The sequence below is a fragment of the Harpia harpyja genome, chromosome 15 (assembly GCF_026419915.1).
Source record: "Harpia harpyja isolate bHarHar1 chromosome 15, bHarHar1 primary haplotype, whole genome shotgun sequence".
NCBI classification, from domain to species: domain Eukaryota; kingdom Metazoa; phylum Chordata; class Aves; order Accipitriformes; family Accipitridae; genus Harpia; species Harpia harpyja.
Genome location: NC_068954.1, coordinates 17,541,160 through 17,566,295, shown reverse-complemented (window position 1 = coordinate 17,566,295; position 25,136 = coordinate 17,541,160). Strand labels below are relative to the sequence as shown.

At 38.3% G+C, this 25,136-nt stretch overlaps 1 protein-coding gene across 2 annotated transcripts in view; it reads right to left on the bottom strand.

Moving 5' to 3' along the window:
* Positions 1 to 25,136, bottom strand: part of MBOAT2 (membrane bound O-acyltransferase domain containing 2) — a 103,995-nt gene that overhangs the window by 26,067 nt on the left and 52,792 nt on the right. For both annotated transcript variants that reach the window (XM_052809740.1, XM_052809741.1), the window contains 3 exons: positions 12,057 to 12,152; positions 8,229 to 8,284; positions 180 to 234 (listed from right to left, as the gene is read on the bottom strand). In XM_052809740.1, the coding sequence (XP_052665700.1) occupies positions 180 to 234; positions 8,229 to 8,284; positions 12,057 to 12,152 (207 nt within the window). The remainder of the gene's footprint in view (positions 1 to 179; positions 235 to 8,228; positions 8,285 to 12,056; positions 12,153 to 25,136) is intronic.

Sequence of the window (25,136 nt, the reverse complement as noted above, 5' to 3'; positions counted from 1 at the left end):
AGTAGAACAGATGTATGAATTAGGCTACAAACACAAAAAGCATAGATCTATTTTACATGAGTTTGTACACTCTATCTTGAATGTGAACTGTAGCAGTTCCAGAGACTATTAATAAAGCATACAAAACACCAGCTTCTCCCCAACCCCAAAAGTAGACTCTGAGATGTCTGAAAGCCTACCTTACAGCCAAACACCTTTGCGATGGAGTCAAATCTTCATTTTTCCGAAACATTCCTAGGGAAGATGACAGGAAAAAGGAAAAATAAAGAAAAGCTAAACCCCCACACATTAACTAGCAGTTTCTTTACTCAGTAGAACAAGCCTCATGCTGCAATGTAATTTCTTAAGTCCTCAAGTAATTTCAGAGGTATTATGTCACACAACATTTTTGCTGGAGTTGGATCAAACAATTCTTAACGTTGACAAAATTACAAACTGTGGTATCCTCAGTTATATCCAACAGTGCCTAAACCTGAAATCACATGGATTTCAGGAAAGCATTAAGAAGGCTTGTAATAAGTGTTGACAAATACAATTCCCCCACATTGGTTAAAATTTCAAAGTCTGCAGGTTTTAAAACCCTTTAATCCCAGTCCTGGAAATTGGACAAGCCCCAAACCCATTTCAACATTGCAGCAACCCAGCGACATTACACTAGTCATTGCACTTGACAGTATGAACACAGTCCAAGATAGATTTAAGCACTTCAAAACTTAAGGCACACTTCAAGACCACCTTCATGCTCCAAGTAAAGATTGTAAACAAGATCCAGTGAAGCAGGCACAACAGTAAAGGGTGCTCAAGTCTTTTTCATGAGCACTAAGGAGAAGCCCTAACCCCTGCTAGGAGAAGGGGACAAGCCAAGTCTAAGTTCAGCAGCAAGACTGAATTTACCTTCTTGTCATACATGGCGCTTTCTGAAATGCTGGTGGCCTACCCCTGAAAAACAGGCTTCAAAATTTGTACTCCCATGTGCTGGTTTGGGCTGGGATAGAGTTAATTTTCTTCACAGTAGCTAGTATGGGGCCATGTTTTGGATTTGTGCTGAGAACAGTGTTGATAATGCCAAGATGTTTTAGTTATTGCTGAGCAGTGCTCACACAGAGCCAAGGCATTTTCTGCTTCTCACCCCACCCCACCAGCGAGCAGGCTGGGGGGGCACAAGGAGTTGGGAGGGGACACAGCCGGGACAGCTGACCCCGACTGACCCAAGGGATATCCCACACCATATTGCCGTCATGCTCAGCTGGGGGAAGAAGGGGGGACGTTTGGAGTGATGGCGTTTGTCTTCCCAAGTAACCATTGCAATGGAGCCCTGCTTTCCTGGAGATGGCTGAACACCTGCCTGCCCATGGGAAGCAGTGAATGAATTCCTTGTTTTGCTTTGCTTGCATGTGCAGCTTTTGCTTTACCTGTTAAACTGTCTTTATCTCAACCCACGAGTTTTCTCACTTTTACTCTTCTGATTCTCTCCCCCATCCCACTGTGAGGGAGGTGAGTGGCTGCGTGGCGCTTAGTTGCTGGCTGGGGTTAAACCACAACATCCCATAAACAAGGAAAGTAAAAAATATGACCTTCACCACTTTAAATTATTATAAAAAACACTAATTCAGGGGCACAGAAGCAGCAGCGCTCCTTCCTTCAGACAGCCCTGGTTTATACCAGCCAGCACTGCTTGCCAGAATGACTGCTTCAGCTCCTTCTGCAGCCTCTCCACTGGTTCAGACATTAGCACATGCATTCATTCCCTGCTATTCACATTTGCAAGTTTTCTTTGCCATCGCAAGCACTAAAAAATTTATTTTTATGAGGATAGCTTCCTAAAGGAAATGAAGTTTATGGAATCCCACTTCAATTATCTTCCTCCCTAGGAGTGCCTAAACCCAACAGCCAATTTCTACCCAAGTGTGATGAAAGAGTAGAGGTAGATATGAAAATAGATAGATAGATATGAAATCCCAACGTGCTTTATGAAAATAGGTGATTCTGTAGAAGATCATTTGGTCACTCAGCAACTATAACTCAGTTTTCTCATCTGTAAAGTAGGAAATACTCCTACATTCCTTCCTTGGTAAAAGAATTTTTTAAATCATAAAGTAGGAAAATTTAGCCCCAGTGGTCTACATCATGAGGAAGTTGCATCTTTTCATTCCTCCTCAGGAGATCACATCCTAATGGTAACAAAATCAACATCTTTAGGTACACACCAATATCCCACCATATAGGCTTTATTAAGGCATATTATGACTAATACCATGCTCTCACTATGACAACACAATGTTTACAATCATATCACAGCACCACCCCAGCTTTGTGGTTAATCTACTTGAATATATCCACCTTTGTATTTGCATGAAACCTGGCTAATCATTAACTCAATAATAATGCTTAGACACATTACATTAATAATACTTAAACATGGAGATCATATCACAGGCTCTGTTGTAATTACAGTAAATTTTAATTTGAGGTTCTGAAATGGATCACCAGCTGAGCCCAAATGCATGCTGTTATTAAAATATTTCAAGACCTGGAGAAGACAGACAGACAATAACAGTTTTAGTTGTTACCAGCACATTGGCAGCAACAAAAACAGACACAGATGCCAGCTGAGAAAAATGGCAAAGAAACTACAAAAAGCAAGAAAAATCGGAAGTCTTGATACCCAGAGAGTCATGCAAGCAAATGTAGCCCAGAACAACACTTGAAGACTTAGGAGGAGAAAAATACAATATAATTCCTTTAAACACTAATGACTTGTACTGCAGTGAAAGTGATTTGGTAACTGATACTGAAACAATAATGACCATGCTGTCACTAACACAAGAGGGAGCACTTTAAAAATAATATATAAATATAGATCAAGAGACAATTGGAGAGAGAGCATTAAAAGAAACTCCTAGACATAAGAAGAAAGCATCAAGTTACCAAAAAAACCCCAACCAAACCCCCAAAACACCACACCCCCACCACCACACCATGGCAGTTTCACTGGCATAATTAACAGATGAATTAGAAAACAACATTCTTGGTTAAACAGCTGCAACTTTTTTGATGTAATACCAGCATTTTAAAATGGAACTGGGTCATGATGACCTACCAAAAATCCTTAAGAATATTTAGTTCTACATATATAAACGCACATTTCTCTGTCTCAAGAGCTGTTCAATTTTCTCTTGCTCACTTTCGCAACAGCAACCATCCAAATACACTTTTTAAAAGACATAATAATAATAATAATAATAAGACCTATTTGAAATCAGAAAAGCACATTGATAGTTACAAGACTATTTTCATAAACATAACAACATTCTTAACTGACCACCTCTCACTACAACCAAAAAAATTATCACTTAATCACAAAAGTAAGTTGGCCAAAACACAGTATAATCCCTTTTACCATGGGGTCACATTGTGACAATCAGCAATTCAGCCCGGTAATTCTGTTCTGGTTTTGTAGGTATTTATTTAAAATAAATTTGAAATATCACATCTAATGTACAGAAATACATAAGCTGTTCAACGCGTCAGTACATCCACATTTCCATGCTTCAGGGCAGACCAGACCAATACTAAAGTTTTCTGCAAGCCTTTAGAAAGGTGTAGTGTCTTTCTGCTGAATATGGGAATTATTTGCCTTTGAGAAAAGTAAAAGGCAAAGAATCTAGTTAACTGAAAATACAGAAGAACTGTTTATAGCAACTAAATCAAGAAACATTCTTCAATACTTCTCACACTATTACATTGTTCAAGAACAGCTAACAAAACCATTACTACTAACGTAATAGCAGGTACTGCAGTTTGGATGAGATTGCTTATTAGCTGCAAACCAACAAGAAATTTACTTTCTAATTTAAAAAACAAAACAAAACAAAACCCCTTCAAATTGCATATTCACTGTACTCTATCTCTTTTTAGTTGTCACAGTAAATGCAGTGCCTTACCAGATCAGCATCAAAGTACACTCTATTGCTTTTAAAAATGGAGAGTGCCAGATACATAGGAGGAAATAATAATTAGAAAAAAAAGCAAGCGGCATTCCAGGAAAAGCACATTTAAAAACTACCAACTACAGAGCTGAAACCCAAGGCATAAGGGGTGGTAGAAGGGCACACACAGGAACAAAGAGTTTATTCTTTTGTGGTCAGAAAGCATGTGAGAGAAGCCCCTGGGAACCAAGAAGCATCTGACAGAAGAGTGTTATGGTTCTCGTTTCTTACCTGTGTCTCGCCACATATTTTTATGGAGAAGTACAACATAGTAGTATGAAGAAATAATTTGGAAGAATTAGATTTCATGTTTAGTAGATGAGTATTGCATTTAAAAAATTATTTTTTTTCGTTAAAGTTGTCGTGGTTTAACCCCAGCCAGCAACTAAACACCACGCAGCCGCTCACTCACTCCCCCCCACCCAGTGGGATGGGGGAGAAAATCGGGAAAAGAAGCAAAACCCGTGGGTTGAGATAAGAACGGTTTAATAGAACAGAAAAGAAGAAACTAATAATGATAACACTAGTAAAATGACAACAGCAGTAATGAAAGGATTGGAATGTACAAATGATGCGCAGTGCAATTGCTCACCACCCGCTGACCGACACCCAGCCAGTCCCCGAGTGGCGAATCCCCGCCCCCCCACTTCCCCGTTCCTATACTGGATGGGACGTCCCATGGTATGGAATACCCCGTTGGCCAGTTTGGGTCAGGTGCCCTGGCTGTGTTTTGTGCCAACTTCTTGTGCCCCTCCAGCTTTCTCACTGGCTGGGCATGAGAAGCTGAAAAATCCTTGACATTAGTCTAAACACTACTGAGCAACAACTGAAGACATCAGTGTTATCAACATTCTTCGCTCTGAACTCAAAACATAGCACTGTACCAGCTACTAGGAAGACAGTTAACTCTATCCCAGCTGAAACCAGGACAAAAGTTTTATGTATTATTTAGTTTAAATTAGAGAAAGAAATAAGAACAAGGTTGGAAGAAGCTGTGAGGATTTTTTTTTCCCTTTTAAATATCAAATATCAAGTCTAACGTTCCCTAGTTTTGCTGGCTGAATCTCTTGGAGATTTAAAAATAAATATACTGTGAGCTCCAGAACTTTAATGGGTTATGAATATAAACATTTGAGGAGACTCTTTGTTTAAGATTCATTAAGCACTAGAATTAAAAACAAGCTGCCAAAGCGCACACAGATTAGTGAGGTTAGATTTGGATATGGGTCTTTCCTGTAAAGATCCCTGATCTCATACAGAATTGCAATAAAATGAGTGAGGCTCTGTGGGGATGAGTGGGTTATATGCAAAAAAGAGAGAACGCCGTATGAACTCATTGCAAGGTACAGAGTTAAGCAGTGACAGCATCCCTCCTCTTCTCTCCTGCTTTACTTTTAGTACCTTACAACTATAATTGCAAAAGCTTCTCTACTTGCCACCATCTCTTGGCTAGAAATTTCTCATGCAAGTACAATCCTCCATTTAATAGCCCTTCTAAACTGCACCTGTAGACAAGCCCTCTGCTTCTAGAATAACTGCTATGCACCTTTCCTTTTCCAAAATATGCTAGTCTAAAATTTGATGAAGAAAAGGTACTCCGGAATATAGGATCTGAAGTACAAAAAACTCCTTTTCTCTCTTAACTCTATCTCTAGCCTAAAGTGTTTAATAAATAAATCTAAATCTTGCCGTAAAGAATAAATATGGACACAAGCAGTCTCCAAATCATGTAAAAACATTTCTGCGTTTAGCATATAGATGTGTGATGCCAAAGATAATCAGCAAGAAATACAAACCAAATCTTAACATACTGACTACTCATTTTTGGCAGTGCTCATTTGACTAACAAAAAACTGTAACAAGGCAAGAACTATCAAGGGCTTAAGTTCAAAATGTAAATCAGAGTACACCAAAAGCATATTCCAAATTTACTCAGGTGTAAATCTGTGATTGATGCAACCTTCTGAAAAGTCAGTATTATACAGCAAGCTTAAATTAATCCTATGCAACTTGCATACAATTTTCCTGCTTAAAAAAAAGCCCACAGTAAGTGGCACAGGATTGTAACAGTTATAGGAGTAGTTGTTATTTTTTTATGGAATTCCATACTAGTGTTCAACGTAGAATCAAGCATATCCACTTAGCTAGACAGACTCTTTAATATGCAGCATGAGTGAGCAGCCTTCATGACTACATCTTCCAACACACCAAGACATTTCTTTCAGCTGTTTATTTTCATTACATTGCCTTGGACATACTGGTAAAAAATGAGGGGGGGAAATAAAGTAATTGATGATTAATATAGCCAAGCTGTTGTGACTAGAGGCTCAGAGTGCCATTAATTACTTAGTAAACTGATTTTCAACATTATCTCCTCCTCCACCAGTCTACCTCTTAAAGTATTTTCAGTGGAAGCATGGACCTTTGTACAGTGAACAAAAGCCCACTGACAGCAGGCTTGTTTTCATTAATTTCTCATGATGGACCCCTTTTAAGTTGTCTATGGTTAAAAATCATTGCTTTAATACAATCTCAGTTTCCCCTGTATATCTTTTCTTAGCATCTCCTGACACCAAACTAGCAGTTGCTCCTGGATTCACATTGGTCACATCAGCTTTTGAAAGTCTTGCTCACACTGTGCTCCCAGCAATGGTGATCATCCAACTCAAGTCAAGGACTCTGCTAAACTGCAAATGCAACCAGAAAAAAAGTTTTCCAATATATTATCAGCTACACCCCACAGGCTGCCAAAGACTCTAGAGGATCTCTGATATGAAGTCAACAAGGAACAAAACTGCAAGATTGATACTCATAATTCAATGATATCTACAAGGAATTCAGACAGAAAATAAGCTGGGCTTATGAGGAAAATACAAATTATCTGAATTAAAGTAGGAAAAAAAATCTAGTTTACTTTGTGATGAAACTTAAAAATAGAGCTAAATGAAACATTTGTTTCAAGATTACAAGGAGCACTCACATGCTTGTCCCATAGCACAACTCCACTATTTGTGCATGATGTCAGCAAATCGAAAAAAGCTCTTTCCCCTAGCAAAATAATAGTAAGAAGCAGCATTTATCTTTGATACTAGAATTATTACTTCCTTATAATAAGCTGTTTCCTCTAACTTGTGTACTCTCTACTCTGATTATAGCTTGTAAGAACAATACTTCTGAATATATTTTCTCTGGAAGTTAGACATCAACTCCTTTGACCAACTAGATATGCCCAGCATTATTTATTTTCATTCAATCAAGAATTCTTACAAGAAGGTGTTTTCCTGCCTTTTCATATCCATGAATGTTGTTGCCTACAAGATTCTCTAGACAGTATAACTTAATGAGAATGGAAAAAAAATGAAACACCAACAGCACTAAAGCTAGGACGCATATGAGAAAAACATTATTAAACTCCATAACTCCATACATAATGTTACTAAAGAAATATCAGAAAAACCGGTGGCTTGATCCAGGTGTCTGGGGCAACACTCCCAAATCTTCAACTGACAGCTGTAGCTCCAAGTGATTCAAGCTAATTGGCTAGGTTTATCAGATGACATTTTCAAACTTCAAAATTAAAATTACTCCTTTGAATTTAAAAGTAACTAAAAATCTAGACACCCTACCCACGAAAGCTGACATTAATATTCATTTTTGTCGCAACTAGGGCCCACTTATCTGATGGATAAATCTGACAGGAGAAAAGACAGAAACAATTAGACAATCTCCCTGTTCACACTGATATGTTACCAGTGAGTGTAATTACGATAATAAACAAAATGCAACATAGACAAGGTTTTATAAAAATCAATATACATGGCACAAATTAGGGGGAGATTAACAGTCAGCATTTTAAAACAAGAGGTGCTCAACAACTGAAATTACATGTACTTTTTCTACTGATCTGCCAGCAACAGTGATCTCTGGAAATTATTTAGTTAACTCTCAAGATCAATACCCCAGTCCAAAAAAACATCAGTTGTCTTTGATCACTAGCCCCCGAAGTGTCATTGGTCTTCTAAGTAGTATCTTCTGCACAACGTAAGCATTTTCAGAGCTTTTCTAGTGTCTGAGCAACATTTCTTGATACTTCCATTAGTAAGCATCATAAGAATCAACTGAGACACAAAAATATATTTTGCTTAAAAGACAAACTGGACTTAAGTAATGCATTGACTCATGACTTTCTTTAAATTTAATTTTTTATGGAAAATTAAACACAGTTTAAAGAAATCTTACCATCATGAATCTCAAATGCCAAACTAGTGATCTTCTGTGTAATTATCATCATTGGACTGTTACAAAAAAGGAAGAAAGAATACTTTAGAAAGAAGTTCAGGATTTTCTTTCACACGTAAATATCAGGGAAAGTTTACACTAATAGTCCAGGTTACTTACTCTCAACTGGAAGATTTTCAATGCAAGGACAAAGTGATTAGTTTTTGGAGCTCAAACCATTACAGAGTTTTCAATGTAATGAAAATAATTTAATCCTTAGATATAGTATTTGATAACCCATGCCTTTCATTGCTGCATCAGGTTCCACAAACACAGCCAAAGTGTTTCACATTTATTTTCCACTAACATAGTTTATTTTTTTTTTTACAGTGGGAAGAGTACAGAAAAAGGGGCAGTAAGAGCAATTATATGCATTTTAAGTTACAGCAGCAGTAAGCAAAGGACAATAAAAATATACCAAAGTTGAACAATACTATAATTTATTTAGATTGCAGACCACTTCCACTGTTTCTACTAACACCTGGTCCTATGCTTAATTTTTCCATCTAGAATTATTATTTGCTTCAAGTAAACATATCTGGCAAAACAAAAACCCACCATAATTATGCTGGCTCCAATAGAGTTTAGTTTGTTTTGAATTTGGTACACTTGAGCAGATGTTAAACTGTTCAAGAGATATTCTTCCCTAGCTAAGTGAGACAGCTTTATACTGAGAAATTATACCATCTTTGTAGTATCTAAGAGTTTTTGACTGATGTAAATCCCAGCATTGCTAACCCCCTAACTGGGGGGAGGGAGGGAGGGGATGGGGGAAAACATAGTCTACCAGAATTCAGAAATTTGTATTTTTGAAATCTGATTTCAAAGTTAACAGGGACTGTATTTACCTAGTAGTATCTGAGCTGGAGACCAAAAAACTTTACCCACAAAAAAATAATCATACTGTAGGATGGGCACATCGTTTTGTTCAAGCCTTTTGACTGCACTTTGCCTTTTTATAACATATTTAAGTTGGCACAGAAAAACAAATCGAAGAGCCATCAAGTCCTCCTTCACTGACAGGGCTATGCCAGTATTTTGCCAGATAGCTCAGTCTGTCAATTTTTTTTTTTTTTTTTTTAGGTTATGGCTATTGCAAAGCACACAATACTTCCAGTCCTCAAAATGCAATCAGGGAAAAAGTTTTTTCTACCATATTATCAGTGCCCCAAAATCCTGATATCAAGACTAGAGTGACAGGCAAGAGTCAGCAAGGAAGAAAACTAAACAAGAACAGACAGCCTAGGAAATCCCTCATATCTCTTTCTAGCATTTAAGCTGTAGACCTGCCTGGTGCTGGCAGAAATCCCCGATTGATTCTGAAGATAATGGGTTTTCCTTCTGTAACTGGACATGTGACCGCATGGATCCTGCCTGGTAGGAGGATGGAGCCCAGGAGGAGCTCAGTCAGACCTTACATTAATTCTAGCTGATACATCTGTCATTTTTATTATAGCAGATCCTGGTATTTTTTTCCTTCTCAAATGGCTATTCCAATATCATCAGGGATTTGGCTGAGGAACAACAATCTAGAGACTAAAAGAGGAAGAGTCCTTCCTGGAACAGTGAGGCTGTGAATCAGGATTTTAACGATCCCTTTTAGGTGCTGGCAGAAAGGCAAAGGAGGTGGTAGAAATCTCACTGGCAGCTGGGATCTGTTACTGCTGAAGCCAAGACCACACAGCTCTGCACAAGCAATTGCACCTCCAGCATGAGATGTCCTCAGCTTTCTCCACTGTCAGTGTATTGATACCTTCCTTCAAACTTTTTGCAGATTCCCTGGGCTTGGACACCTCAGAGGGGCATGGCATGCTAGGAGAAATACCTAGGTAAACAGACACTCAAAGCTCTCTTGGGGCTAATCACTATATGAATCCATGCCAATATCTTTGGAAAAACTTGCTGGTGCTGGGGTTCAACAGCTGTTTAAGCAACTTTTGTTATTTTCTTGAACTTACTCTCTTCCCCTGGAACCAGACAAAATTGACAGAAAATAGCACCGTTTGGTTTATTTTCCTTCTCCTCCTGTTTTGGAAATAACCTTTGTCTCAGGCCTCAAGGGAGCTGATACAGTATACGCCACAGATTTAATGTGATATGCATACATCAAGGTCCCAAACTGGTGCATGAAAATGTGGTTTAAATCAGGCAGCTCAAACACAGAGAGTTAGATCTATGCTTCAGAACAGTTCTATCCAGAGCACAGATCTCATAAATCTTCGGACATGTTTAGACCTAGCAGAAATCTCTGCGCTAACGCCAAACCAACAGAGCCACAAAGACAGCTGCGATCTGAAAGCAGTGCAGTCGCATTTGAGCAATGATGTCCTCAAGCTCTACTACTAGTTTTGAGAGCAGCAATAAACAAGTGCAATTATACTGTTTCCAGAGTCAGCTCAGAGCTTTGATCACTGCCAAGGTTGTACACCTTGGCCCTACAGTGAACTGGAAGGGACAGCATTTGGATTACAGTTCCACTTGTAATGGTGAAATTTAATTCAACATCAGTAAACCTAGTTTTAAAGTGTCTTTATGCATATGTCTGTGTTGCAAGCTCTCATTATAGCCAGTGGAGATCTAGTCAACAGAGTCAGGGGCATCTAGCACGTGACCCAGTTCATGCTAAGGTAGATACTTAGCAGTGGGTCAGCTGAAATGCCCTCCAGGCTCTACTGTGTACATCGATCAGATCTCCACTGACTACCAATTGAACCTGGATATCTGGCTTGAAGGCAGACACTTGGATGTAGGTGTAAACGTAGAAAGATGTTTCAGAAGGTAAGACCCAACTAAAAATGACAGCAAGATGAACTTAAACATAAAAGCTTTCAGCTTCAGCCTGGAAGTTAAGTTTCTGGACTACACGCCTGTTACCAATAAAGACTGCAAAGCAACAAGGCTAACAAGCACAACTCTACTACACAAGACAGGTAATACTAAACTACAAAGACCACTGCCATTCATAGTATTGCTGAAAAGTATTTAATGCATTTTTTTTGAGCAGACCAGCAAACACTCCCCATCTCTTTTTTCCAAAATACATACTCTCCTTTAAATCAACAAATGTACCATCAGAGTAGCAAACTTATTTGTCAGAAATTTTGTGCTTCGCTTCTGCGTCTGCAGTACAAAGAATCACCAATATGGTTTATTTTTCCTTTGCCTATTTAATTCTGGTTTGCTCCTATACAGCTCAAGTCAAATACAGGTTTAAGTTAATTATATAAAATAAGAACACACATAGACAAAACTTTCTATTTCCAAAGGCTGTGTGACTACTCCACCATACAGGCACCTCTCTCCTTAGCTTTTTCATTCTGGAACATCTAACATAAAACCAAAAAAAGAAAGAAGCTAAAAGCTAAATTCCATAAAACATTCAGATTTTCCTGACAAAGTTGTATCAGACTGTGCCAGGCATGCAAGTACATCAGACACAATTCAAGTTTCATCATGTTGTCATAGGCGGTAACAAAGATTTCAGGGGAAAAAGCAAAAGCAAATTAAAAAAAAAATCCCACAGCCACCAAAACCTTCAAGCCCTTCAGACAGGAGCAGGAGGCAGCAGATAACACATTCGTGGTTCTAACAGACACAACTGTTCCCAAAATTCTCAGTTTGCATTATTAAAGCATGGGTACGTATATATTTGTATGTGTGCCAATATGCATGCACATGCCCAGCTTTCTCCCAAAGTTTCAAAGTTTGACACACTTGGGGAAAAAAACCCCAATAACAGATACAGTATCACTAAGGAGGACAAGATGGAAAGATTATTTTTCTCCTTACCCAGAAAAATCAGCAGAATACTGTCCATAATCAAAGATATAGACTCTAGTAATTTGGCACACAGTGAGGTATCCCAAAGCAAAAACAAAGCAATACCTGGAAGGAAAATAGAAAAAAAGCTTTTCAATTAAAAACCATAAACATTTCTCCACTGAATAAACTACCTCTTAAGTAGAGTTTAGTCTCCAATTATTTCTAGCAAATATTACATAATTGGAGTGTGTAATGACACCTTCATTCTGACTGGGGTTTTTGGTAATACACATTCTATGCAAGCACATAGACTTTGGTTGGTTGGTTTTTTTTTTTTAAAGTGTGCGGTACTAACTTACAAACTACTGCCATTAGCCAAAATATTTATTCACATAAATAAAGCATAGGATTTATAATTTCAAGCACCACTGTAAAAACTGGAAGTCCTATAAAAAGAAAATGAAACTGTTAAGGTTTTCTGGGTTTTTTTTTAGTTCAAAGTTAATTGTTGTCTATAGGAGTATAGAAATTTTGCATTATACATCAACATCATTTCCACTGAATGTATTTCTGTACATTCAAAATTCAGCACCACAAACCCCACTGCTGCTGTTTTCAAAAGGACCTGGAAAAGGCAATTAATTTTCAAATACGCATATTAAAACATATCTGAGTAAAAAAGGAACAGGATGCCTTTATGCCTCCTGTTAAAGCTGATCCTTAGCAAATGTAAGAAAAACACAGATAAGAATCACCTTATATAAGTACTATAAATTTAACTTTACATATCATTTTTTCAGGTCAGGGTTGGGATCCCCCCCCTCAGCCCCTTTTTAAGATGTACAACAGTACACTAGCGAGAACTGATTTGCCAATAAACCTCGCAGAATCTGCCAGATATTCTTTGCAGTCAAAAAGGAGGGTGAATGCCAGCAGGAACTTAATTAATCGTTTAGGACTTTACATACGAACTTGACAGTCTTGAACATTTCCACATAACTTAGGAAACATTCATGGTAATGAAATCAAGCACTTGTTTCATGTTCACAAGACTAATGTGCAACCCCTACAGCAGACCATATTATACATTCAAAAACCAGTTAGAATGAAAATATTCATACACCAAATAGAAAATTATGACTAGGACTGGATTTAGGTGAAATAGTGAGGGATACTACGGGAAAACCTTAGAACATGCTTTTCCTTTCTTTTCCAAATAAATATTTTTGCAAAAAAAGTGTTAACATAATAAATTCTAAAGTCTTAGAAATGATTCTTCAGTCTGGAAGTTGCCACACAGAACACTTGCAGTTTAACCTTTAAGAATTGTGCTAGATATAAACCATTTAATATTTTAAAACATCCAACTTCCAAAATAGATTACCTTATAAATCAGCAGCTTGTTCCTTTTTTAAAGAACACACTTGTTACTTTTTATAAAAAAAAAAAGGTTTAGGGCGCCTGTTTTAGCAATAGTTTATTTTCTGTTTTCATGAATATTAACAATCTAGAAACAATATTATATTGGGTGGTTAATTGGTACAAAAGTGTTTATGATAAGAATGCGACAAAATTACACAATAATTGGCTCATAATTATACCAAATTATTTCAGGAAGAAAAACAATGTAACACAATGAAGTAGTATGTAGTGGACTGCAGATATCAGGAGTATGATATAATGTTGAATTCTTTTTAAAAAAGTTTAGAATTAAAATTTTGCTGAGATATTTTAAAGAAAAAATACCCCCCCAAAATCACCCAGGTTTCACACAAATGAGAAGTATCTGGATTTAGTTTGCCCACACTGAAATCAGTTCCAGTTCTTCCATTCACTAAAAATTCAGTATGATTTTCAGCTTTACCAGCCTCTTGATTTACATACTAAACAATCCCAGATTAAAAACACATAGATACAATACTAAAAAGCCACGAAATACTAAAATACTGTAGTTTTCTTTAAGAAAATTTCATTTTATCCCCACTGGTAAGATCGTGTATTTTTTAACGACAGTCTATTCAACAGTATATTGCAATAGGTCTAGAATAAACAGAATTACAAAAGTAACGCTAACTACAGCTTTCATAACTTAAAATGCTACCCATAGCAGCAATACATATATTGTTAGGACAAAAAACACACTTAATACATTAGTGGATTAGGTACACACCCTCAGATGGAAGAAAACAGACACCAGTTTCCACCTCATACAGTTTATATTGTAAAACATTTACACTGTTTTTAAACAAGGCATTATGAAGACTTCCTTTTGCAAGCAGAAAACCTATGCTGATAAGTACAACTGAAGAAAAACTAATAAATATCCTGAAAGAAGAAAAGCACTGAGAGGTCAGGAAACCTTAGGTTCTCTTCTATATAGTCATTATGATACAGCCCTGCAGCATTATGTGAATATGCAACTGCAAATTCCTGTCTCACTGAAGAAACAGGTCATTATTCTTGATATCTTTTAAAGGTTTTTGCATTCAAGTTCAAGACACATCCAGAGATTTTACTCATTGCTACCTTCCACATGCTGCACTCGAGAAGTTCGGGGTTTCCCCATAAGCATTTCCTCAATTATTCTCCATGCATTCAAGTGTTTCATAAAAACTGCATTTCTCTCTGAGATGAATTTTAGTGATACTCAATGTTACCCAGTTCTATATATATATATATGTGTGTGTGTGTGTGTGTGTGTGAGGAAATTGCGAAATAAAGAGATTACGTGGGTCCGAATACCAAACTGGAGATGCAAGGTCAGTTCTTGGGCTAACTTATCTTTTTTAAAGTTGACAGAAAGGACATCACCGGTACATTTCAGTCACACACACGCACACAAGTGCTCTGTACTTCCACAAATCTAACCACAGGTGTTCCACAAAAGGTGAAAGATTGTATTTGTAGCTAATGCAAGTAGTTGAAACCACATTGTAGTGTCCTGCACTTAAAGAACAGACTGAGGCAGCAATGCTACCCAATTATGGAACAGTGAAATGTGTAGGGCAGTTTAAAGGTTACTTCTTCACTTGCAGGTTCCTGTGGCTTAAACGCCTTCCACCTTCTACAAGTTAACTTTCTATGATGAAATGACTGGCCTGGTAGATGAGGGGAGAGCAGTGGATATTGTCTACCTGGACTTCATAAAAGCTTTTGACACCTGACATCCTCATAGACAAGCTGATGACGTGTGGGCTGGGATGAGAAGTCAAGTGGATTGAAAACAGACTGAACAGCCAGGCCCAGAAGGTGGTGATCAGTGGCACAAATTTGATTTGGAGGCTAGTAACTAACTGTGTACCCCAGGGGTCAATACTGGGTCCAATCCTCTTTAACATCTTCATTAGTGATCTGGATGATGGGGCAGAGTGTACCCTCATCAACCTTGCTGATGACACCAAACTGGGAGGAGCGGCTAATACACCAGAAGGTTTTGCTACCATCCAGAGGGACCTTGACAGGTTAAACAAATGGATTGACAGGAGCCTCACAATGGTCAACAAGGGGAAGTGCAAAGTCCTGCACCTGGGGAAGAACAACCCCAGGCACCAATATATGCTGGTAGCCTCCCAGCTGGAAAGCAGCTTGGCAGAAAAGGACCTGAGGGCCCTGGTGGACACCAAGTTGAACATGAGCCAGCAACACACTCTTGCAGTAAAGAAAGCAAGGTAGGCAGGGAGAGAGCTTTCCCAACATCTTTGAAGGAGAAAACATCATTTGTTATGACACTTGAGCAGGAGCCCAACTGGCACCCTGCCTTGAGGAAGGCCAGAAAGATCTATCAGATCTAGCATCTACCATCCTTCCCAATACCCTCTTCCAAACCAAAACCTAACTTTACTATGAAAAGTCCAGTTAGAAAGAACAGCAACAAAATGAGCGCATCCTTTCTTTCCTTCACTTTTATACAGCATTTGTCTGGTTTTGGTATCTGCTGACCAAAATGTCAGCCACCTAAGCACTTCCAGATATCCTTCAAAATAGATGTTAGCCATCATGACCAACATGGTGAGATTTCTCACAACATTCGGTTAATATCCACACTGAAGTTATAGTGCAGAAATGGAAGAAAATAAAAAAAAAAAGCAACAAAACCCCAAACCTTAAACTTCTTGCTGAGATTCCAGATTCCATTTTACAATCTAAAACAAAAGCTGTCTTCCCACAGAGCAGTGAAACTTGCTGCTATATTGCATTCACCAAACACAACTATGAATTTTAACTACCTTCCAACTATGTCAGCCACCAGCTCCAAGTTACACACAGCTTGGAAGACTTCAAATTTTTAACTGATGAGGAAAACACAGGAACTTGCAACCCATACAATGCTTTTCACCTTCCAAGTTCATCTCTCCATATTTGCCATGTCACATCACATCCCTTGTTGATGAAAAATGTCATTTAACCAGGTAAAGTACAGCAACACGTTCTCCCTAAAGGAGATTTAAAAGGTTTACAACAGCTTGCGTCATTCCTGTTGTTTCTCCTGTGGGTTTGTGGTACAACTTGCTGATCACTTTAACTTTTGTACAAATCCAGCTTTACTTTAAAAAATTCAAAACATATTTGAAAATGCTTTGAAAACTTTCTAAAGTACTCTTACTGCATGTTTCCTACCCTCTTCAAAGACCCATTCACCAGAAAACACCCCTTAGATCCGAAAACTGAGTAAGGTTTTGCAGACCTCAATCACAGGAAGTTTTATCCGCCTACAACAATTAATTACAGGCTGTACATGAATGCAACGGTTCTACCCAAGGCTAAATTTTCTCCTCCAGTAGCAAAGCAATTGGTCTTAAAAGTCAATGTTACTCTATACCTGCTACTCCGTAAATAATGTTCTTGTGAGCAGAATGACAGAAGTAATTCACACTGGACACGAACAACTAGAAGCAAGCCACAATATTGTTGTTATTATTACGAATAACTTTAAGATAAACTGACCTGTAATGAATTTTGTACCATATATAAGAAAAAGACACAGAGACATTCATTTAGAATATGTTTGAGACTAATTCACAGGATGTTTGTCTAAATGACCTTACTTTATCAACAGATGCAACAAAGTCAGACATGTCTGGGAGACACTGCAGTAATGGAAGTAGCAGAAAGCAGAACAGATTGTTTGATAAGTCTAACTTCTGATTTCAACTTAAAAAAAAAAAAAAAGACGATATTAAGCAAGCAATACTGGATAACCTACTATACAGAAGGGCTTTTCTTTTACAAGTCTGCCATACTGCATTTTAATTCCTTACTATTTTGACCTTCCCAGAGCACTAAAAATAGTATTTAATATAGTCTGTCCATAAAATTCTATCATTCCTTTAAAAATAAATATATCAAGTAAACTAATCAAAGAGTTTTTAAAAATGTACGTTCTAACATTATACATAAAATATAATTTATAACATACTATGCACATATATATTATAATATACAGGAAATACTAAGTAAGCAGCTGTCATGGTTTAAACCCACCCAGTAACTAAGCACCACGCAGCCGCTCATTCACCCACCCAGTGGGATGGGGGAGAAAATCAGGAAAAAAAAAGGTAAAACTCATGGGCTGAGATAAGAACAGTTTAATAGAACAGAAAGGAAGAAACTAATAATGATAATAACAACAATACTAAAATGACAATAATAATAATAAAAGGAGTGGAATATACAAAACAAGTAATGAACAATGCAATTGCTCACCACTTGCCAACCGATGCCCAGTTAGTTCCCAAGCAGCGATCCTCCCAGTCCAACTCCCCCCAGTTTATATACTGGGCATGATGTCACATGGTATGGAATAACCCGTTGGCCAGTTGGGGTCAGCTGCCCTGGCTGTGTCCCCTCCCAACTTCTTGTGCCCCTCCAGCCTTCTTGCTGGCTGGGCATGAGAAGCTGAAAAATCCTTGACTTAGTCTAAACACTACTCAGGAACAACTGAAAACATCAGTGTGTTATCAGCATTCTTCTTATACTAAATGCAAAACGTAACACTATACCAGCTACTAGGAAGAAAATTAACTCTATCCCAGCTGAAACCAGGACAGCAGTCTCTCCATGTAGTAGTCTACAAAAGGTGCTCATCAAGAGAACTTCTGTTTAATTCTCTTAAAAAAAAAAAAAAAAAGGCAAAAGAATCTCTTATTAGCAAAGAAAATACATTGCCCTATATCATTTCTTGTCCAGTCGTTTTTTGTCAAGTAACATTAATCAACATAAACGTTAGTGTTTTTACCTGCATATATACAAAGCCAAAAAGCTTCCTTGTATCTGTATGTGTGTGTATATATATCCATACACACGTATGGATATACAGGCTTCAGTTCTTTCACATTACATGAACTTTCTTTTAGTTTCTGAACATCCTGATGGAATTCGATATACATTTTCTATTACACTTTCTACTGCTAAACTGGAGCAGCTGCATTAAATAGACTTCTGAAGCACCATTTCTGCTAATGCAGAAAGCCTTAATCTCATCCCTGTACTACCCCTCTTTTTCATCATCCTCACGAGCTTAGCAGAGCCAACAGAACATTCACACCAGCACTGCTCATCTACTTCAGTGCCAAGTGATCTGATTTTGTTTGAACAGCTATTTTTTTTTCCTACAGGCAAACCCTTTTTATCCAGCGTTGCCTCATAAATTCATTCCATGTCATACACCTACTATCTTGCCAACCACATCATCTATAACAGAGAAGGACAAAGGCCCCACACGAGTCACAGTACTAGGCCAGGCGACATCTCCATCTAGCCCAGGATCCAGGACCGTGTCCTCCCCAAAGCAGCAGCTAACACACAGATGCCCAAGAAAGCAGATGAGCAGAACAAGCAAAGAAACTACTTCCCAACTCTCTTCCAGACTCAAAACATCAGCACCTTAAAGACCTGGATTCAAACATGGCATGCAAGCATTTAATAACCCTCAGCATACTACTCCTCTGTCAGCTTTTTGCTCCAAAGTGCACCCTCATCTTTACCACTCTGTTGCTCCAAATACACTTGAGGAAGAGCTCTTAATTTCTAAATTTTCAGTATAACTATGTACAAATTTGATAGCACAGAATAAGCCAGCAGAACCTGCTTATATAAAGCTTCTGTAGCTTTATATTCTGTGATTTGACAGCAGAACACACAGCTTTTACCTGTGTCCCTCAGAAATTTTGGGTTTCTGCCCAAGACAGAGCAAGAACATCTGTAGGTTAATTCTAGAGCTTTGTGTCCACTGATGGGCAAGCTGGGCTGCACACAGGCCCAGGCTAACCATAACATATATTAGCTGATTGTATTTGCATAACCAAGGGTGGGAGTTACATTTTTGTTTGCTTTATACTTTGGGGGCACTCAGCATCTTAGTTATAAAATATTTGGTCAAGTACCTACCATACCTATCTCTGTTTGCACAAAATGCAACAAAAATAGAACTGTGACCTTGACAAAGGCACACTTTGGGAGATGTCATAACAGCTTCTGTTACTTCAGGCTCTTCCCATGCAGTGGAGGGACAACAGCACAGTATGCTATTTTGCTGCAAGAAAGTTAAATAAACCAATCAAGGCAGGGCACTTTTCCACCAGCTAGTTGGCACATACTACAGATTTAGCCTTGAGATAAAGATTTCATGTCCAGTCAAGATCCACTCCTTCCATTATGTTAGGAATATTTTTTTTTAAAATGTGTAATTATTCAGTTCCAAAAAGCAGACCTGTCCATCATGTAACATCATTCTGCTTTGATTTTTAGAAAAGGTGACAGAATAGCCTCTGAGTTTTCCCATGCCTTGTGCTGAAAGCTGCTGCCTGAGTTTGTTTGGTTTTCCTACTGCTTGTGCCAACATAAAAAACCTAAAAAAGTAAATTCTTGTCTGCCGGGTCAGAACTGAATTCTTATAAAAATGCAGCTATATTAATTGTTTTAATTCTAATGAGCATAATTAGTTTTCATGGTTCACACAGAGAAATTCCACTCTATGCACTTAGAACAAACCATATTTGTTTGCAAAACTGCAGGGGGAAAAATATACATCAAGCAAAAAGGTCTAAAGTGCCAAAGCTAAACATCTATCTAATTCTGCAATCATCAAGTTCAAGCCAATAAAAATACTGATTAGAATTAGCTTAGTTTTGAATTAGAATTAGCTTAGTTTTGACTGTTTAAGAGTCACAAGGTAAACTAGCCTGCCCCAACCTGCTGTTGTTACACCAAGAAAAGATTCCTATTTACGCCATTCCTGTTCAAACTATGCAACTATTGACATACATCATCAGTATTACTTATAACATGGATCAGTTTTATGATGTAATCAGTAACAGAGTGTGTGGTCTTAACCAAGTCCCAGTCCTCTCTGTATTTCAAGAGACTACTCTCTAAAATGTAAGCAATATTAATCCTTTTGAGCCAGTTGGTAGCCTTCTGATCCACACACAAGTCTGTCCCTTCTGATAACTTCAAGCAGAAATCCAAAATGCATGGAAAAAAAAACCAAAACAAAACAAAACAAAGACAAAACCAGACTACCTATGAGCCCATTTCCAGGGAAGGAAGCGTTCATACCACTATGCTTTGGTAAGGAGCAATCCGGTTATCCCATCCCTCTTCAATCCTCAGCTGAAGATTTTTGGGTCTGATAGCCATTTTAAAGCAAATTTAACAAGTGGACAGAGTTCTCCAACATTTAGATGGAGCAGCAGTGCTACGAAACATATGGCACAATGGCTGCACGCGGCCTCCAATGCCCCTTGCTTGGCCTGCCTGTTGCTGCAGCACAGCGGCTTGCTGAGCCGGTCAGCACGTGCTGGCCACACGCCAGGCCCACACCTCCGGATCGCTAGTGTCTCTGTTGGGTTTTGCTGAGCCAGTAGAGAAAAAGCGATCCAGGCCCATCAGTTTCCTGCATACAATCAGACACACAAAGCCATGGGACACAAGGCTTTGTTAGCTCAACTGCACCCAGAACCATTTGCAATGGTTTTGCTAGTTTTGTTTACTACAGATTTGCTGTAGACATTATCACCTGCTTAATGTATTTTGATGTTTTGCTACATAATGGCAACATAACAGCTTGGTAAAGTAAATCTTGAACCACGCTAAATTAAACGATCGTTTTCTTCATAGCTATAGGCCATATTCCAAATGCAACATTAATATGTAACAAATAGAACACAGATATTCTTGTCAAAAATGCATACTAAAAACTTGGTATTTTTCACATGCTCCCTAAGTTTACATTCTCTCGCCTTCCAACCTCTTGCCCCTCCAAATCTGCAACGTGTCAAGGACAAAGAGATCAGCTTCAGGCTCTCGTACAAGGGAGAAACGTCATCTACGACTGAAAGGGGGGCAGGAGGAAGCGTGCTAACGTGCGCTCCATTCTTCCTGTAAGTCTCCAAAGGAACACAGAGCCAGGAAGAATGGGAATAGAAAAATTTATTTTATCCCTTATCAGACTCAAAGCTGAGAGCTGAAGTTGACCGTGTCCAAAATCTTAATGTTAAACTGAGATGAGACATGAGAGATCACCCAAGTTCTCTGTCACTTGAAAAACCATAGTGTGTCATATCAACCCCTATTTCTGCAATCGCTTGAAAGTGTAACAGTAAACAATGCAGATAAGAACACCAGATCTGACCTTTTTTTTTTTTTTTTTTTTTAAAGTTGACAATAGTACATAGCACTTAAAAACATGCACAAAGAAGAAAGCCTAACAGCTTCACAACACAAAATATGTAAAGGCAGAACTCCCTGATGCTGGAATCCTCCTTACAAAGCCCAGATGAAGGAAGGAGATTCTTGACATATCTTCTGACAAAGATGAGTACTCATAACAACTCAGAAATAAAATAGATGCTAAGTTTCACAAACACCTCTATGCTGGCACCATGAATTTTCATCTGTTCACCCATTATTTTTTTAATGCATTTTTCTATATAATATTGGCCTAGCTGTATGATGTTTCAGCATCACAGCATGCAAGTGATTTTATCCTGCCTTTTTCTCCCATGTGATATATAAGTAACATTCTTTCAAACATCAGAACCATGCCTGGTTATCTTTGCTTTTGCAAACCAGCAGAAACCCATAGAGTACATAGCCAAAAAACAGTCTCCTTTTAGTAACTAGGCGGCAACACAACTTCTGTAGAATATTTTTAAGGAAATAAAGATGTTATTACAGAACATTGACAATAATAGGACTGTTTTGAAGTACAGCCCTACTAGTCATAATGGTTTAGCAACTGTAAACTAGAACTGCCAAATACAAAATATTTTGCAAGACTAAATAATTTTGTTTCAGTGGACCGTAAAGCTTCATACAAGAACTCACAGCCAGTAAAACAGAACAAGTTCTCTGCTGGCAAAACCACGGTGAGGTCAATCATTAAACCTGTTACTGCCGTAAACTCGGTACTTGGCAAGTATCATCTTGGATAAAGATAAGAGTGAGCTGTTATTATCATTCACCCACTCATCACCCTGCTCTAGACAGACACCCCCCCTCGTACCCCACGCACATCCCCACGTGCCACAGCTGTTGCTCCTTCCTGGCTGCAGAGCAGAACAGATTCCCAGCTGTCTCAGCCCCCCAAGCTCTCCTGCAACTCTACATCCTTGCCTGGAGACACAACACCTGAGACAGAGAAACAGCACGACTGAAACACCGCTGGGAGAGAGGGGGGAGTTTTGCTCAGTCAGGAGGTGATGCCAGCTGGAATTTGTGTTCAGCCAGCCAGGAGACATTTTGTGCATGTGTTAAGGATGGCAGCAGCTGGGAAACATACGGGATATGATTTGCTGAGAAGGTGGTTGTGCACCAGAATCAGCACACGGGGCAGCTAGCAGATTAATAAACAACCCAAATCCCTGCAAGGTGGAGTATACAAAGCGAAAGGCCACAGGGATCAAGTTTAGTTACAGGAACGGAGTATTTGAATGATTCCAATATCAAAGGAAAGCCAGGAGTTTGTGTTAACAACTTAACACAGCTGCATTTCCTCTTAAACCATTTCTCGAAACAAAATGCCCTCTTTTACAGAGGTACTTTATCAGAGGGGATGATGGTACTCTATTTCCCCCCCTATTTCTTGCTTCGCCTTCAGGAAGGAATCAAACAGTTCTTTGATTTCATCTGGCTGCTGAGTCAACCGCAAGCCCCACAGCTGGTCTGACCTGCACCAAAGCTGCAGCCCTGTTCCTTCCTGAGCTATTTACACCATCTTGCAATCACACACGCATCTCAAGCAGCACAACGTCTGGAATAAAGCTTTTCTGAAAAATCCAATTTACTTAAAATATAGCTTAAATGAAATGCCTGCTTTGCTCCAATGCTTAACATTGCTTTAACCTGGAAAGACCTATCCCTTCAGATGACCTGTTTAATTTCTGTCCAATTTCCTCCCCCTGCCACCAAGCTAAGTTAAAGCACCACAACTACACAACAATTTCATATCTTCTACATCCTTTAATCAATGCATAGCAATGTATATAACATTCACATGATGCATCAACTTCACCACTGCCACAGTGTTTGTCATATGCTCCTGCAGAATCACATGTAGAGATCTAAGTCAGCTGTCTCCTGCTCCCAGCCAGGAGAAAACGGGTAGGTAGCTCCATTTTCTTTGCTCCATGGTGAAGCCTCACACAGGTTACTCCTGAATACAGGACGGTAACTTCTATTTTCATGCAGATTTCTTTTCTCCCACATGACAAAAACACTACTGAATATTTCTAGGGGTGAATTTGAGATACTCCACAAAAAGAGTGATATGCAATAGAAATGGCATGGCAAGAAACCAATCCTCAGCAAAAGTGAACTCTATGCATAATGGTTATTTGTGGCATAGAGTAGTCCTACTGTACACTCATAAGGAAATACTTCAGACTGATGGCTGGGAAGAATCAGTACCTGTAGATTACTGCATGCAAGTACACAAGGAAGCCATTATGAAAAAAGCTTTGCATTTATTTTTGGAACATTTTTCCTTCTTCCAGTTAACAATGAGAAACCAAAAAAAGAAAGTTAACTACTCAATGACAGTCCAAGTCATGGCACAATCACTAATGGAAGTGTCATACATTAACCCCAGGCAAACAATAGTTAGTCAAAACTACATTTATGATCTCTAAGTTAGGAATTAACTGTATTCTCAGAGTATATATTTATATATTACACGTATTTATAATGATATAAACTATACTTTTTTTAGTTTTAATTTACTTGCATACTGTCTTGATCCTATCTCCACACACATTTGAATTTAGCTGCACTTTCAGCCTACGCTAGCCACTGAACTGCTTGCACTCTTTGTAATCTCCATGCTCTTCAGTAAAGATGTACAAACCCACTTGTGTTCATGATCTTCTAATGCCCTTCAAAAGTTTCCCTCTAAATGCCTAGAGCAATCAAATTATCTCACTAGCTAAATTAACTAACTCAGTTTGTTCCAGACAAAAGAATCATATGACTTGTCCCTAACAACATATTGTATAAAGTCAACTAGCAGAAACTTTTGGGTAGATTTAATCACAATATGCACTAGTGGAAGAGGCTACATTTCTGTATAAATGCAGTTTTCATGTCAATGCTAAGAAGGATAAGGAATGTCAAGTTGTTCATCAATTATCCTTTGAGATATGAAATCAAAATCATGAATTATTCACCTATATGTACACCCATATTAGTGCCCTTTGTCTATCACTCCTCATTAAGGTGTTCCATTACCTTCCTGAATTATTCTTATATTTCCTTTTAAAACTCACTACAAACCTCACCTTTCAATTCACCGAATTTATATAACTGAGAACAGTCACTTAAAATTTTCTCAAGGGAATAAATAATAATAAATCTTACTTCAATAATTTCTTTCTCCCAGCATTCAAACACTTTTCATACTCAGTGACTATCTGGAAATTTCCTCATACTACTGGTTTATTCTGTTTTGTACAAGTAGGGATATGACCAAACACAATGAGCCATTCTTTATGCGAGCTAAGACCAGGGTTTTTTTCTCATCACAAACAGGGTGTCCAAGCAAATGAACTTCGCACTCCCAAATCTTTTGTAACACTGACTTATCAATGAACAAAATCTTTTGCTGCTAGCAGG